We start from the raw sequence: 12,110 nt of genomic DNA, 5'->3' as shown, positions 1-12,110 counted from the left end.
GTATGCACGCACGCACCCACACACACACACGGGCGCGCACATTGGCACATTGAGTTCGGAACCCAGTTTAAAATAAATTCCATCAAAAGGCAAGCAGCACATCATGTGACAACCAACCGGACACAAAAGAATGTGTGTGTGTGTGTGTGTGTGTGTGTGTGTGTGTGTGTGTGTGTGTGTGTGTGTGTGTGTGTGTGTGTGTATCTGTGATTGTACTGACCGGATGCGACACTGCTGTATTGGAATTCTTTGAATAGCCACTATTCAATGAGTGGTATTAACTACCCAGGAAAAATGTCTTTGAAGAGCAGACTTTTTTTGAAGTTTCAAATGTTTGAAGCATTTGGCTGGTTCTGCACAGGTTTAAGTAGTGCAATAAAGGTTTCAGTCTGGATCTCTAGTAGTCTGTCTTTAAAATTGTCTACTCATTCAGCCTCTGCAGGGGACGACTGATTAACCAGCTCAGCAAAGTGACCAGACAATCAAAGTGTGACAAAATATAAACGCACACACACAGAAATACACACACACACACACACACACAGACAGCAATGATAACAGGATGGAATATGGTGAGGCAGGTTACAGTAACGTACTGTACCTGAAAAAAGAAGGCAAGAAAGAGCAAAAACTATGGGAAAAAAGAAAGACAGACAGACAGACAGAAATAAAATCAGTGGGAGTGTGTATATTTGGATGTGTGATGAGTGGGTATACATAAATGTATGAGGGTTTGATTGCGTGTGTCTTTATATATGTATATGTATATGTATATGTGTGTGTGTGTGTGTGTGGGGGTAAGGGGGGGGGGGTGTCTGGTATGTGTGTTAGAAGCATCTGCATTCTGACAGCTGGTCATTTTGCTTCACGTTTACAACCTCTTCACCTGTCTCTGTCTCCCTATTACACACACACACACACACACACACACACACACACACACACACACTCACACACACACACACAAATGACTATTTACCTTACTCTGGCCTTACTCTTTTTTTTCAAAGTTGTCCCAGTGTCTCAAATCTCAAAGAATTTTCCTTGCCTCCAGTTACCATGTCTTCCAATGAAGAACTGCTGCTCTGATAAGCATTTGCATTTTTTGTGTGTGTTTGAGCTGATCATAGTGAACATAGAGTAAATATCACCTAAGCACAAAGAAGATTGCTTTCATGAAAAAATTGCTTTTCCATAAACCCCTCCGATTGTATCCTGTCACCTGTGTCATAAGTGTAAATGGACTACGGTCGGGTCAAACCTTCAACTATATGCATGAGCACAAGTGATGCACATGCTACTGTACGTGAGGTCTCTACTGCACACTGAACTGTAATCCACGAGGTTCCATTACTCTGCACAGCATAATACAGAACAATGTTAGCCAGCCATCACAGCAGAACAACTCTCGCTACTGTTGCGATGTGCTGCCTGTGACTTGCAGTACACTTTCACAAACAAACCTCATCCACAAGGGGACATCAGCTTGCTTATTTCACCTGGTAGCTACCGACTAGCTACTGTAAAGCCATGAAGTAGTTTTAGTGGGAGACTTGGGGTGCATCTCATTTCTCTATTTGTCCATCCTTCCTTCCTTCCTTCTGTACTAGTCCCTCCTCCTAATTAATCTAGTAAAGGAAACGAGAATCTGATCTGCACCCTTGGTTTGGCATGGTCAGACAGACCTGCTTGTGGGACTACCAGTGGCTCTTTGTTTCAGCTCTCCGTGTTTTTGGTTTTACCTTGTGTTTGGGCCTGTTTTCGTTTGTTTTTTGTCTTTGTTTCAGGGTTTTCCCCACTTTTTGTGAACATTGTGGGAGATATGAGTGTTCCACGTGGGCTGGTTGCCCTGAGAAGGCAATGTGTGTGCTGGTCCAGGACTTGGAGGTAAGCTGGTGTCCCCTTGCATTGCATCCACCATTAGCTACACTCTGACTACCACATTATTGCACACATCTAGGTTAGGGACCCTGGTCTGGACAACACATAAATCCGCTACACTTGTTGCGAGGTTGTTGCTGGGCCATGACTTTCTAACACTGCTAATTGTTCTCTCTGAAATGCATTTATTTAATTACAGACTAACACAACACAACAGTATAGCTCCTCATGAGTGGGTTGTGCTCAGAGCCAATAAAAAGGGGTTCTTAACTGATTAAATGTTAATTTCCCAGTTCTCAGAGCACTCTTCAGCTGAGAACTATTGCTGTCCTTAGTTGGGCAAAGGGGGATTCTGTGAAGTAATTGTCCTGTCATTCTAACAGAATAGACAGATTGGGAATAGTCAGAGTACTATCGAGCACTGTGGTCAGGCATTTTGGCCTTGAAAGGAAACGTGTGCGCGCACAGTTCGGGACTACTTCAAGAATCTCCATAGAGTGCTGCTGTACACTGGATGTTTGACCACAGGTTCATTGTCACTTAGTTATAGATTTCTGAATCTGGGAAAGTCTTTCAGCTAAAATTTTAATTGTTTCTGACTATTATCTGTCTATTATTCATGGGTGTTGTAGTGGCTAAAGTTCCCTTCTTGTGATCGGTAAGTATTTCTCAACATATTCATTCACTTAACCACTCTAAGACGGAAAGAACGAGTATATGTCTACGTGTTTGGTGTGTTGAACGATGGTAGAAAACAGTGTGTTTGCTCCATCTTTACTGAAAACAAACAAAAGGCACAAATCACACTATTTTCACACTCCATGAATGCGCGAGCTCCCTATGTCATAGCTCAGTGCGTGCTCTAAAGCAATTCCTATGTCCTATGCATCTCTGGTTGTTCTAAGCAATGCAATGCATGTACACTAAACATATACTAAACTAAAATGCAAACTGTAAAAAACAATTATGCAATCATAACATAATCATAATCCTGCTATAAAAAAAACAATCACTAAATATTAATCTAAATAATATGATATCTAAATCTGAGTCTAAATTACAACATGAAAATGGCACTAACAGGTGTGTTCAGATAATTGGGGGTGGAGAGGGGGTCATTTCTTAAGCTACGTTCCAGTCTCAGTCTCAGAACGCGGAACGCATCCTTCACTTCCAATTTTAAAGTTGAGGTAGATGAACTTGCCCCAAGTTTACAAGTAGGAAGTTTGACTTTGATTGGCATTCCATTGTACTTTTTTCTAGTAGGAGGAACGCAGAGAGTAGCACAGAGAGAAGCACGCCATGCAGGGGGCCCCCCTAGAGCACAACTGGGAATCTACAATATGACATTTCTCAGACAGACAGAAGACACTGGGTATCCGTGGCTATTGTCTTTAGTTATATTGATAAGGAACTTGATTTTCATACTCTGAATGGCTATAAGGTTCTTATGAAAAGCTTCGGCAAGCTAAAGATGTGTAGACAGCCTGTTCCTCAGGAAACGAAGGAGTGCGCGTCCATCACAATAGTGCAGGTGTTGCACAGCCTGTTCCTGCCAAAAGAGTTGCCCACTAGCTAAGCGTCAAAAAGAGAAGCTTAAATAAGGAGCTGTCTGTACTTTTATGTGGTTAAACTTGACATCTGTAAATTTAAATTCCTACATACTGAGTTAAACAGCATGTAATGTATCTGTATAAGCACAGCAGAGTGTATGAATGTGATATGTTTATGTATGCGTGTGTTTTTTGTCAGTAAAGGGTAAGATATCTGCATTCCAACAGGCAGCCATGCAGGTAGACGACTCTTATCTCTTCTTTTCTCTTTCTCTGGCATGTTCTCCTCCTGTCTTCTCTTGCATAGAGAATATGCATATCACTACACTCTTTTCAGTCTGATCAAAATCAGATGTAATGTTCTGTAGCAGTCACACACACACACACACACACACACACACACACACACACACACACACACACACACACACACACACACACACACACACACACATTCACCCATACACTCCCTGAACTACATGTATATCACATTCTAAAGCTCCTCCATGTCCCTGCATGACCTTTTCTGACATGAGGTGTGTGTTCACATGTGTGTATGTGGCTCTATGTGGTGTCTGTGTCCGAGCTGCCAAAAGTTCTATGTGTGTAAGCACTGTGCTTGCGTGAGTTTCTTTGGATGTATGGAATTTTTGTGTGTGTTTGCATTCTTGTGTTCAAAGCATGTTCTTTTGTTCATGTCATGTATGTGTGTGAGATGTTGCATTCACACACATGGTGGAATGGTGTGTATGTGTGTGTATCGGAGCCTTTGCGTGTGTCTATGTGTGGTGTGTGTGTGTGTGTGTGTGTATCCATGCAGGGGGTAACCCTGGTAATGGTGGATGGGCTTGTGCTGATGGTTGCTTTGATGCCCCTCGCCCCCATGGCACCAGCCTGCACCTTCCCACTTCAAAAAGCCCCCTGCATCTCTCCCTGCCCCATCCACCATCAAACAGAAGCCCACACGACACACACCAGCACACAGGCCTCACTTCCCTCACTGTTCTTCCACAACCCAATGAGCGCCAACTATTACCGGGCCCCGAGCTGTGTCAGTCAATCAGTCAGATACACATGGCATTCAACCATTCTGGGTCTGTGATGTAAATATGGGGCTAACAGGGTTAATCAGAACCAAGAGACTATTGACTTTGCCTGCCAGGAATGGCCTGAGAACAAGACCAAGCTAAAATGTTTTCATGCAAAAAATCCCTCTCATACCAGAGTTGTACACGCTGTGAATACATTAGTTGAATGAAGTAATCAACCAACCAATCAATTAATCAACCAATCAATCAGTCAATCAGTCAATCAGTCAGTGAGTCAGTCAGTGAGTCAGTCAGTCAGTTAGTTAGTCAGTGAGTCAGTCAGTCAGTCAGTCAAAGCACTGGGCATGATCACACACTCCAGGGTGTATGGTTCGGTTGCATTAGGTAACCTATAAAGCAATACTTCTGAAGTTGTCTTCAAATAAACCAAATAGAGAAATAGAGGTCATCTGAGTCTTCTATAAAACACCTAGAGCTCCGAGCTTGAGAGATTCATCTTAAATCATGCTATGTACAACTGTAATGTACAATGTACAATGCACTATTTCAACCAACACCAACACCAGGCTTCATTTCAGTGTCAACTGTTAACTACAGACATTGTGATAGCCAAAGGGATTACCTCTCATCTTGGAAATCAACAGCTAGGTAACGCTAACTCTAATAAATGAACAAGCAGTGTTTCTTTTGTTGAATGAGATCCAAATTGATCCATGCCTTTTGCTAAGTGTGGCTTGTGCCATTCAATCACAATGCCTCATGGGGATGTTTTTCAAATGTTGTTCAAATGAGTTAAGTACCATAATTGAGATCTAATCAACCACACTGGATGTTAGTAGCATTCTTACATTCACATATTAGTAGTAGTCTTACATTCACTCTCAAGCAATGACCTCAATATCAAAATGGCCAAAGTCTCCAAATCTCTATAATCTCTTCCCTAATCACCCCTCTACCTATGGTAGATGTTCCACCTGGCCCTGAGAACCAGCTTATACTGTAATCAGCTGTTCCGAGGTAAAATAAACTGGTTCTCATCTCCTTGGAGGGGTAAAAGTAATTTTACGAAGTAGGCCTAACAAAGGGATAATCAAGAAGGGAACCTACTGTAAGCTATTTCCATACAGGGTATTCCAACATTTGGATGCAGATTAGAAATACTAACTCTGTTATTTGGGGAAGTCCAAATGAGATAACATCATTCAGGTAATACTACACTGTAAAGTTATCGGAAATAATGTGTCTGTATGTGTCTGTGTGTGTGTGTGTATGTGTGTGTGTATATGTGTGTGTGTGTGTGTGTGTGTGTGTGTGTGTCTGTATGTGTCTGTGTGTGTTTGTGTATGTGTGTGTGTGTGTGTGTGTGTGTGTGTGTGTGTGTGTGTGTGTGTGTGTGTGTTGGAGAGAGAGAGAGAAAGGGGGAAAGGAAGGAAGAGAAGAGAGATAGGAAATACCTGTGTACGCACCCCCAGTTTTTGTCCATCAATATGCATCGGCAATAGGCACCTGCAAACAAAGACCAGTCTATTCACATTTCATATACTTCACTGTAGAAGAGCAAACTTTTCTACAATGAGTGTCTCTGTGTGTGTGTGTGTGTGTGTGTGTGTGTGTGTGTGTGTGTGTGTGTGTGTGTGTGTCTGTGTGTGTGTGTGTGTGTGTGTGTGTGTGTGTGTGTGTGTGTGTGTGTGTGTGTGTGTCTGTGTGTGTGTGAACAGTACACGTGTAGGTGTCTATGTGTAGGTGTCTATGACTTCTCACCACAGCAGAAGGCTTAGCAAGGCGATGTTAAGGGGACGTGTCATCTCCGCCACGTAGGGCGTGTCCCGCCTTCAGAGCAACCCTGGACCTTTGCAATGTCTGTGACCTCTTTGGACAAGGCTGCGGCTCTGCCTCCCCAGCTACTGAGTGACAGTTCCACTCCTGCTGTAAGCAAACAGAACAGGGCATGAGAGGATGGACAGACTGACAGAGAGGGGACAGACTAACAGATGGATGGATGGATGGATGAATGAACAGATGAATGGATGGATGGATAGATATAGATGGATGGATGCGCGCGCACACACACACACACACACAGACACACACACACACACACACACACACACACACACACTCTCTCTCTCTCTCTCTCATACACACACACACACACACACACACAGGTCTACACACACAATAGATGACAGGAGTTCAGTGAACTGTGAAAAGGCCATTCCAGACCAGTTCTCACATCACTGTGGACACTGTGGATATTCAGGACAGCTTGAATTAACGTCTCTGACCATTCACCTCTCCAATTTTGCTGACAAGCCAAAAAAAGGTCAAAAATGAGTATACAACATGAATGCAACAACTCTGCGTCCAATATTGTGAATAACCTGCTAGACTGCAGTATACAAGTCATGGTATGAGCAAAGAAAAGGGTAATGCAAGTGAGTGATCGCTGGCTCTACAGCTTGGGGCGTTTAAAACCAACAATCTTTAGCTCTCTAAACCAGAAAGAAATCGTCGACAATTACCACCGTGTCATTCCGTTACCAGATGTGCCATTACCTTAACTGTTACTGCGCTCCTGGTTGTAATTAGACGGTAATAATTACAATTACATGGCCATTGCCAAGGCGCTTTAGACTTTCTGAGCTCGTTTCTGAGAGAGGTTGTCAGAGGCACTACACTGAGTATCTGGAACAGGACTGTCTGTCTGTACCCCGCTCGGCTGTATGAGTTTACACAGATATCCAGCCCCAAGGGCACAAGCGACCAGATGTCGCGCACGCACAAGAAAGCGCCTACCCCATTCGTCTGTTTGCGAGAGAGCCAGTTTAAACTGTTTTTATTTTTGACTAAGCTCAAAGTTGACCGTCACAAGCAAAAAATCAAATAAATCAAAATTGAAATAGCAGTAGACATATCATCACATCACTTCACATCAGATCAGCATCATCCCCCTTTCAATTAACGTTAACGACTGGACTTTAGGTAAGACAGAACAATAAAACGATGTAATTTATTCCTGTGCACCGGCCTGTTACCTGAATTTCAACTCTAAATAATATCTCAGCAACCTTGACAAAACATCAGATAAACAGAGGATGGAAATGCGTGGACCACAGCAATACGACTACATCATAGCTGTATGACTACACATCGTATTCGTACATAAAACACGAATCAAAAACACAAAATACCTCACTCAGGCTAGAGGCACCGTGAGAAACGACTAAAGCCTAGTACATCGGTACCGAACCTTCACAAGTTCAAGTCCGCTGTAGTGCCGGGTGCCGTGCGTCCGCTTGTGGCTGAATCCGTTAAATCATCACTTCACCAAGTTAAACTGGAACCAGAGGGCAAATGCCTCAAGAGAAACACTCACCTGCAAGTGAAGATGGTCCCGCTATAACGACTTCATAGCAATGTGTGGCAAATAAAACAAACACATAGATGAAAACTACACACCGGAAAAACTTAAACAGAAACACAGCTAACTTTTAACAAGTGTCCGCGGTAGCTGTAGAAGGATGGACTCTATGCACCTCTACTTGTTCATGACGTAAAGACGCACGCGCCAATACTCCACAATCCCCATTGCGCACAACATGCTGAAAAGAATAACGTCGCTGACATAGAGTACTGTCTCATATCGTCTGGGGACTAACTGTATGTTACGTTAGATGATCATTATACCTCAGTTCATATTCCCGTGTCGTCTTATGATGACCTATCCGGCCATCTTTTATAGATATTACGGTACTGTTTTCTTGTAATACTGGGACGTACTCAGCCGTTTCACCACTTGTTTTGCTGCACGTTAAAGGCATGTCCAATGTCGTATACGTTTTTTTTTCTAAATGACCTACCTGGAGCAGGTAGAGTGGGAAAGTTGTTTTGAAACCTTCGCTGGCTGTGCGCAAAGGTAAACTGAACTGAACTGCTATCCTGGACTGCGCATCTGTGATCAGACAGAGTCCACAATCACCGGGTGCCAGAAATCACTAACTAACTGAAGGAAAAGAACTGGGTTAGAAAACGTTTCTGCAGTACAAGTGCTAACTAACACTGCCGGTGTGCCAAAACGTTGGGGATCTACAACGGCGCACCCATGCGCCGGATTCTGAGCCCCCTTTCCCCACTGAGGGTCTCGCTGCTCGGGATCTTAGTTTTTGGATTCCTGAAACAAGCAAGCTCGGAAGGAGTGAGTATACCAACAATTTAAACTTAAAGTAACAAAAATGACCATGCTCTGCATATTCTCTACGAAAAAAAGTGTACACAAATGGTAGCAGATTGTCAATAACATTGTAGAGAGAAGATGTGGAGAGTAAGCTATTTGCAGGTCGCTTGTAAACCTAATCTGCCCCGAGTAATCATTGTTCTTCGTATAACAATGTAATGAGATGTAGGCCTAATGCAATTCAAGTGAATATTTTATCTGCGGGGGCTTTTATTTAACCATCTTGAAAAAAAAAAAAAATAATAATAAATATATATATATATATATATATATATATATATATATATATATATATTTAAATATTTGCTAGTCAGTTGTTAGTTTAGTTTTGTAGAGTTTAAGTGGTATGAGACGTAGCCTATATCCAACAGGGTGATCTGTTGTTCAGCAATTCGTTAGTTGCGTGTAGTGGGGTCAGGTGTGCTGGCGGGTCTTTAGTGACACATCGTTATCACCAGAGGGGCGCTTAGGAGCAGAACCACTTGGATGACATCACAGTTGAATTGTCCCTCTCTTCTTTTCTTTACTTATTAATTAAACATAATAATATGACAAGATGTTGTCAAATAGTGTATTTGTGTGTATGTGTGTGTAGGGAATGAGTATAGGATTCAGAGTGGGAAGCCAACCTGGCTGAAAGCAAAACAGACTTGCAGAGCTAGTGAGATGATCCTGATCAAAAGCTGGTGCAAAGTAGAGATTTTTCATTTTAGATTGGTTGCCTTTCTTTGGCATGTTCATCAGATGGGAAATTTATGCCTGCCATAAATGAAGGTGGCAGTCCATCAAGGTCTTAGTCATTTGGGGGCGGTGGTAGCGTAGTGGCTGGAGCTAGCCTGGGTGTTCCCATGCTGCCTTGCGCGCGATTTGATTCACGCTGTAAGGCAGCCTGGAGACCATGGAGCAAATTTTCACCTGAGATAGGGAACCAATCACAGAACAGGGGGGAAAGCAAGACGATGATGAGCTATGCACAGACGCATTTGATAGACATCCGTGGCACCCAATAAACGGATCTGGGCATTTTTTTCAAATACGAGAAAATGAACGTTTGGTTCCCAGACCATGTCTCATTGAGAAGTGGTGGCGCTAGCCAGGCTAGGCTGGAGCTGGGCTAACATGTAGTTGTGGGTTCAATGCCCGGCTACCACTGTTGTGCCCTTGATACGTCACTTAGGCCTAACCCCAAGTTGCTCTGGGGACAATGGGCCTTGTAAAATAATTTACATAAGTCGCTTTGGATAAAAGTGTCTGCTAAATTCATAAATGTAAATGCAGATTGGGTAGCCAACCTCAAATTTTGTGGGCGGGGCTAAGTTCGGCTGGCACCCAGGCTACAGATTGGGTGTTCCTGTTAGTTCGTGTTGGCTAAGAATTCCTCAGGTCAGTCTTCAGATAGCTGTCCAACATTGTACATCTGACCAAGACCTGTCCCTGGTGTGTCCCTGTCTAAAGAAATGAGTAGAGGAACTGCTCAGTGGTATCAGTAAAGCTAAGGGTAAGTCTTGTGGGGGAATTATATTGACATGGTTTCTGCAGTTCAAAGAATGCAATGGGCCCAGCTATAGCATTGCCCCAGGGACCGAGCTGAAGAACATTGAATATTTCACTCAGATGGTTCAACTTAGAGCAGCTCATGTCCTGAAACAACCTCCAACTTAATTTCCAAGATGTTCTCTACTAACATGGGAAGATTATGGTTTTACTCCAGAGGGGGAATGTAAGAATATAATATGTATATACATTAAGATAAATTATTATGATTATATATGTTATATACATACATAAGGATGCAGCCTAATATTTGGACACTAGTGCAAGTGTCATGGTGAGACCTGATAACAAAAGTAACATGACAGTTTCCCCTGGGATTATTCAATAACTCCTCACTTGAATGTTGTGGGTAGAAAACTGTTTGTGAAGCCCAACAAGCACTATGAGCTATGAGGACAAACTGGGGAGTTATAGATGACTGGCTTTTCAAGCAAGTGATTAAAGCTAACAGATCAATAACAAATTCAAGTTCAATTTCACATTGAATATATTAATCGTTATTATTAAGGGACATTGATTTCTGAAATCAGAATATGTCTGGTGTTGTCAGAGGGGCAAAGTCGTGTTGAATTGGTAGTTTTGGATTTATGTTCAATGGAAATCTGTCAAAAATTATTTCAGTGATGACAGACAGACAGAAAAACAAATCATCATGATCATGCTTAATAAATCTTACTTTATAATGATGTACCCGCCATACCTAATGCTTTAGTTGATGAGGTCATGAACTCATGTGAGATGTTTCATGTAAAGGTGAGATACTCATTCATGAGATAAAGGAATGACGTAATGCATAAATCATGAATCATAAGAAAACTGTTAAACACAATTTTAGCTTGGACCAGCTGAACTGTTACTCACCAACTTCTTACACTAGTGGTAGTTAATAACTATCGCCACAAATTATGCACACAAGTTCTGAGTTAACAAACAGTGCAAAGCTAGCCACTAAACTCATGAAGAGGATCACCTTCTGGATGTTAAACCTAAGCACCTCAAACAAACCTGTTCATGTTAAGACACCTGATAGGAAATATTTAAGGATTTGGTTATTTATTTAAGTGCTAACACCCTCAGCCACCCCAGCACCCAGGGGCTGAGCTTTCTTTTGTCTTTGACAGATCTCTTGCAACGTTGTTTTCAGTGATCTAACTAATGATCTGTTTTAGAAAGACCAACGAGAGGACAGCTGTAGTTGGGCCCCCTGTAGATAAAAGAAATGGATTACATTTTTTAACGCTCTATGCACAGGACGTTTCTTAAATCTGGCTTTAAGACGATAAAAGGCTAGCCTGACGAGCCAGACCCACATTAAAATGTAGGGTCTGGGCACTCACCGTTCGCAGTGCTCAGTCCGAGGGGCGGGATAATCAGTTGTCTTTCAAATTCCCTCTGCACACAATAGGACAGCGGCAGCATGAGTCCCATGCGTTTCCCACCAGCGGAGCTAGTTGGCTAGTTCAAACGTTTGCCAACTTAATAAAAGCTTAACTCGTGTCACACTGTTCGCCAACAGCAACATCCATCTTATTTGTTTTCATGTAGCAGGGAATTCAAGCCAACCGTTGCAACTCTGCCATCAATCATTATGTTAAGCCCCCCTTCATCGATTTCATTGGCCTGATTGAGTTTCGATTTCTGGAGCTCACAAGCCAACGGAGAGTTGCTAGACTAGCCCTAATCTAAATCTAGACTAGCTAGGGGCGCGTCTAGATTTCTAGGCTAATAAAAGGCTACTCTGGTTACAACTTTGATACTCCAGATGACTCTGGAAGTCACAACTCCCTACTCTTACTCAGAGTAAAGTTACAAAATAGACCTAGCCCCTGCCCAACCAGA

General features: G+C 42.5%; 2 protein-coding genes across 6 annotated transcripts in view; one reads left to right on the top strand and one right to left on the bottom strand.

Moving 5' to 3' along the window:
• The window catches only part of col4a4 (collagen, type IV, alpha 4), a 71,058-nt gene extending 62,982 nt beyond the window's left edge, over window positions 1-8,076 (bottom strand). Inside the window, exons 1-3 of one of the 4 annotated variants that reach the window (XM_048265205.1) lie at window positions 7,860-8,076; window positions 6,245-6,409; window positions 5,938-5,989 (exon numbers count right to left, since the gene is read on the bottom strand). In XM_048265205.1, the coding sequence (XP_048121162.1) occupies window positions 5,938-5,989; window positions 6,245-6,288 (96 nt within the window). In that variant the 5' untranslated portion in view covers window positions 6,289-6,409; window positions 7,860-8,076. The remainder of the gene's footprint in view (window positions 1-5,937; window positions 5,990-6,244; window positions 6,410-7,859) is intronic. The other 3 variants (XM_048265204.1, XM_048265207.1, XM_048265206.1) reach the window with 3 other exon arrangements.
• Window positions 8,077-8,212: 136 nt separating this feature from the next.
• Window positions 8,213-12,110, top strand: part of col4a3 (collagen, type IV, alpha 3) — a 53,407-nt gene continuing 49,509 nt past the window's right edge. For both annotated transcript variants that reach the window (XM_048263848.1, XM_048263849.1), the window contains exon 1: window positions 8,213-8,678. In XM_048263848.1, the coding sequence (XP_048119805.1) occupies window positions 8,586-8,678 (93 nt within the window). In that variant the 5' untranslated portion in view covers window positions 8,213-8,585. The remainder of the gene's footprint in view (window positions 8,679-12,110) is intronic.

Source organism: Alosa alosa, chromosome 15 (genome assembly GCF_017589495.1).
Source record: "Alosa alosa isolate M-15738 ecotype Scorff River chromosome 15, AALO_Geno_1.1, whole genome shotgun sequence".
Lineage (NCBI taxonomy): Eukaryota > Metazoa > Chordata > Actinopteri > Clupeiformes > Clupeidae > Alosa > Alosa alosa.
Note: the sequence above shows the minus strand (reverse complement) of the source record. Positions and strands in the feature narration are given on the sequence as shown.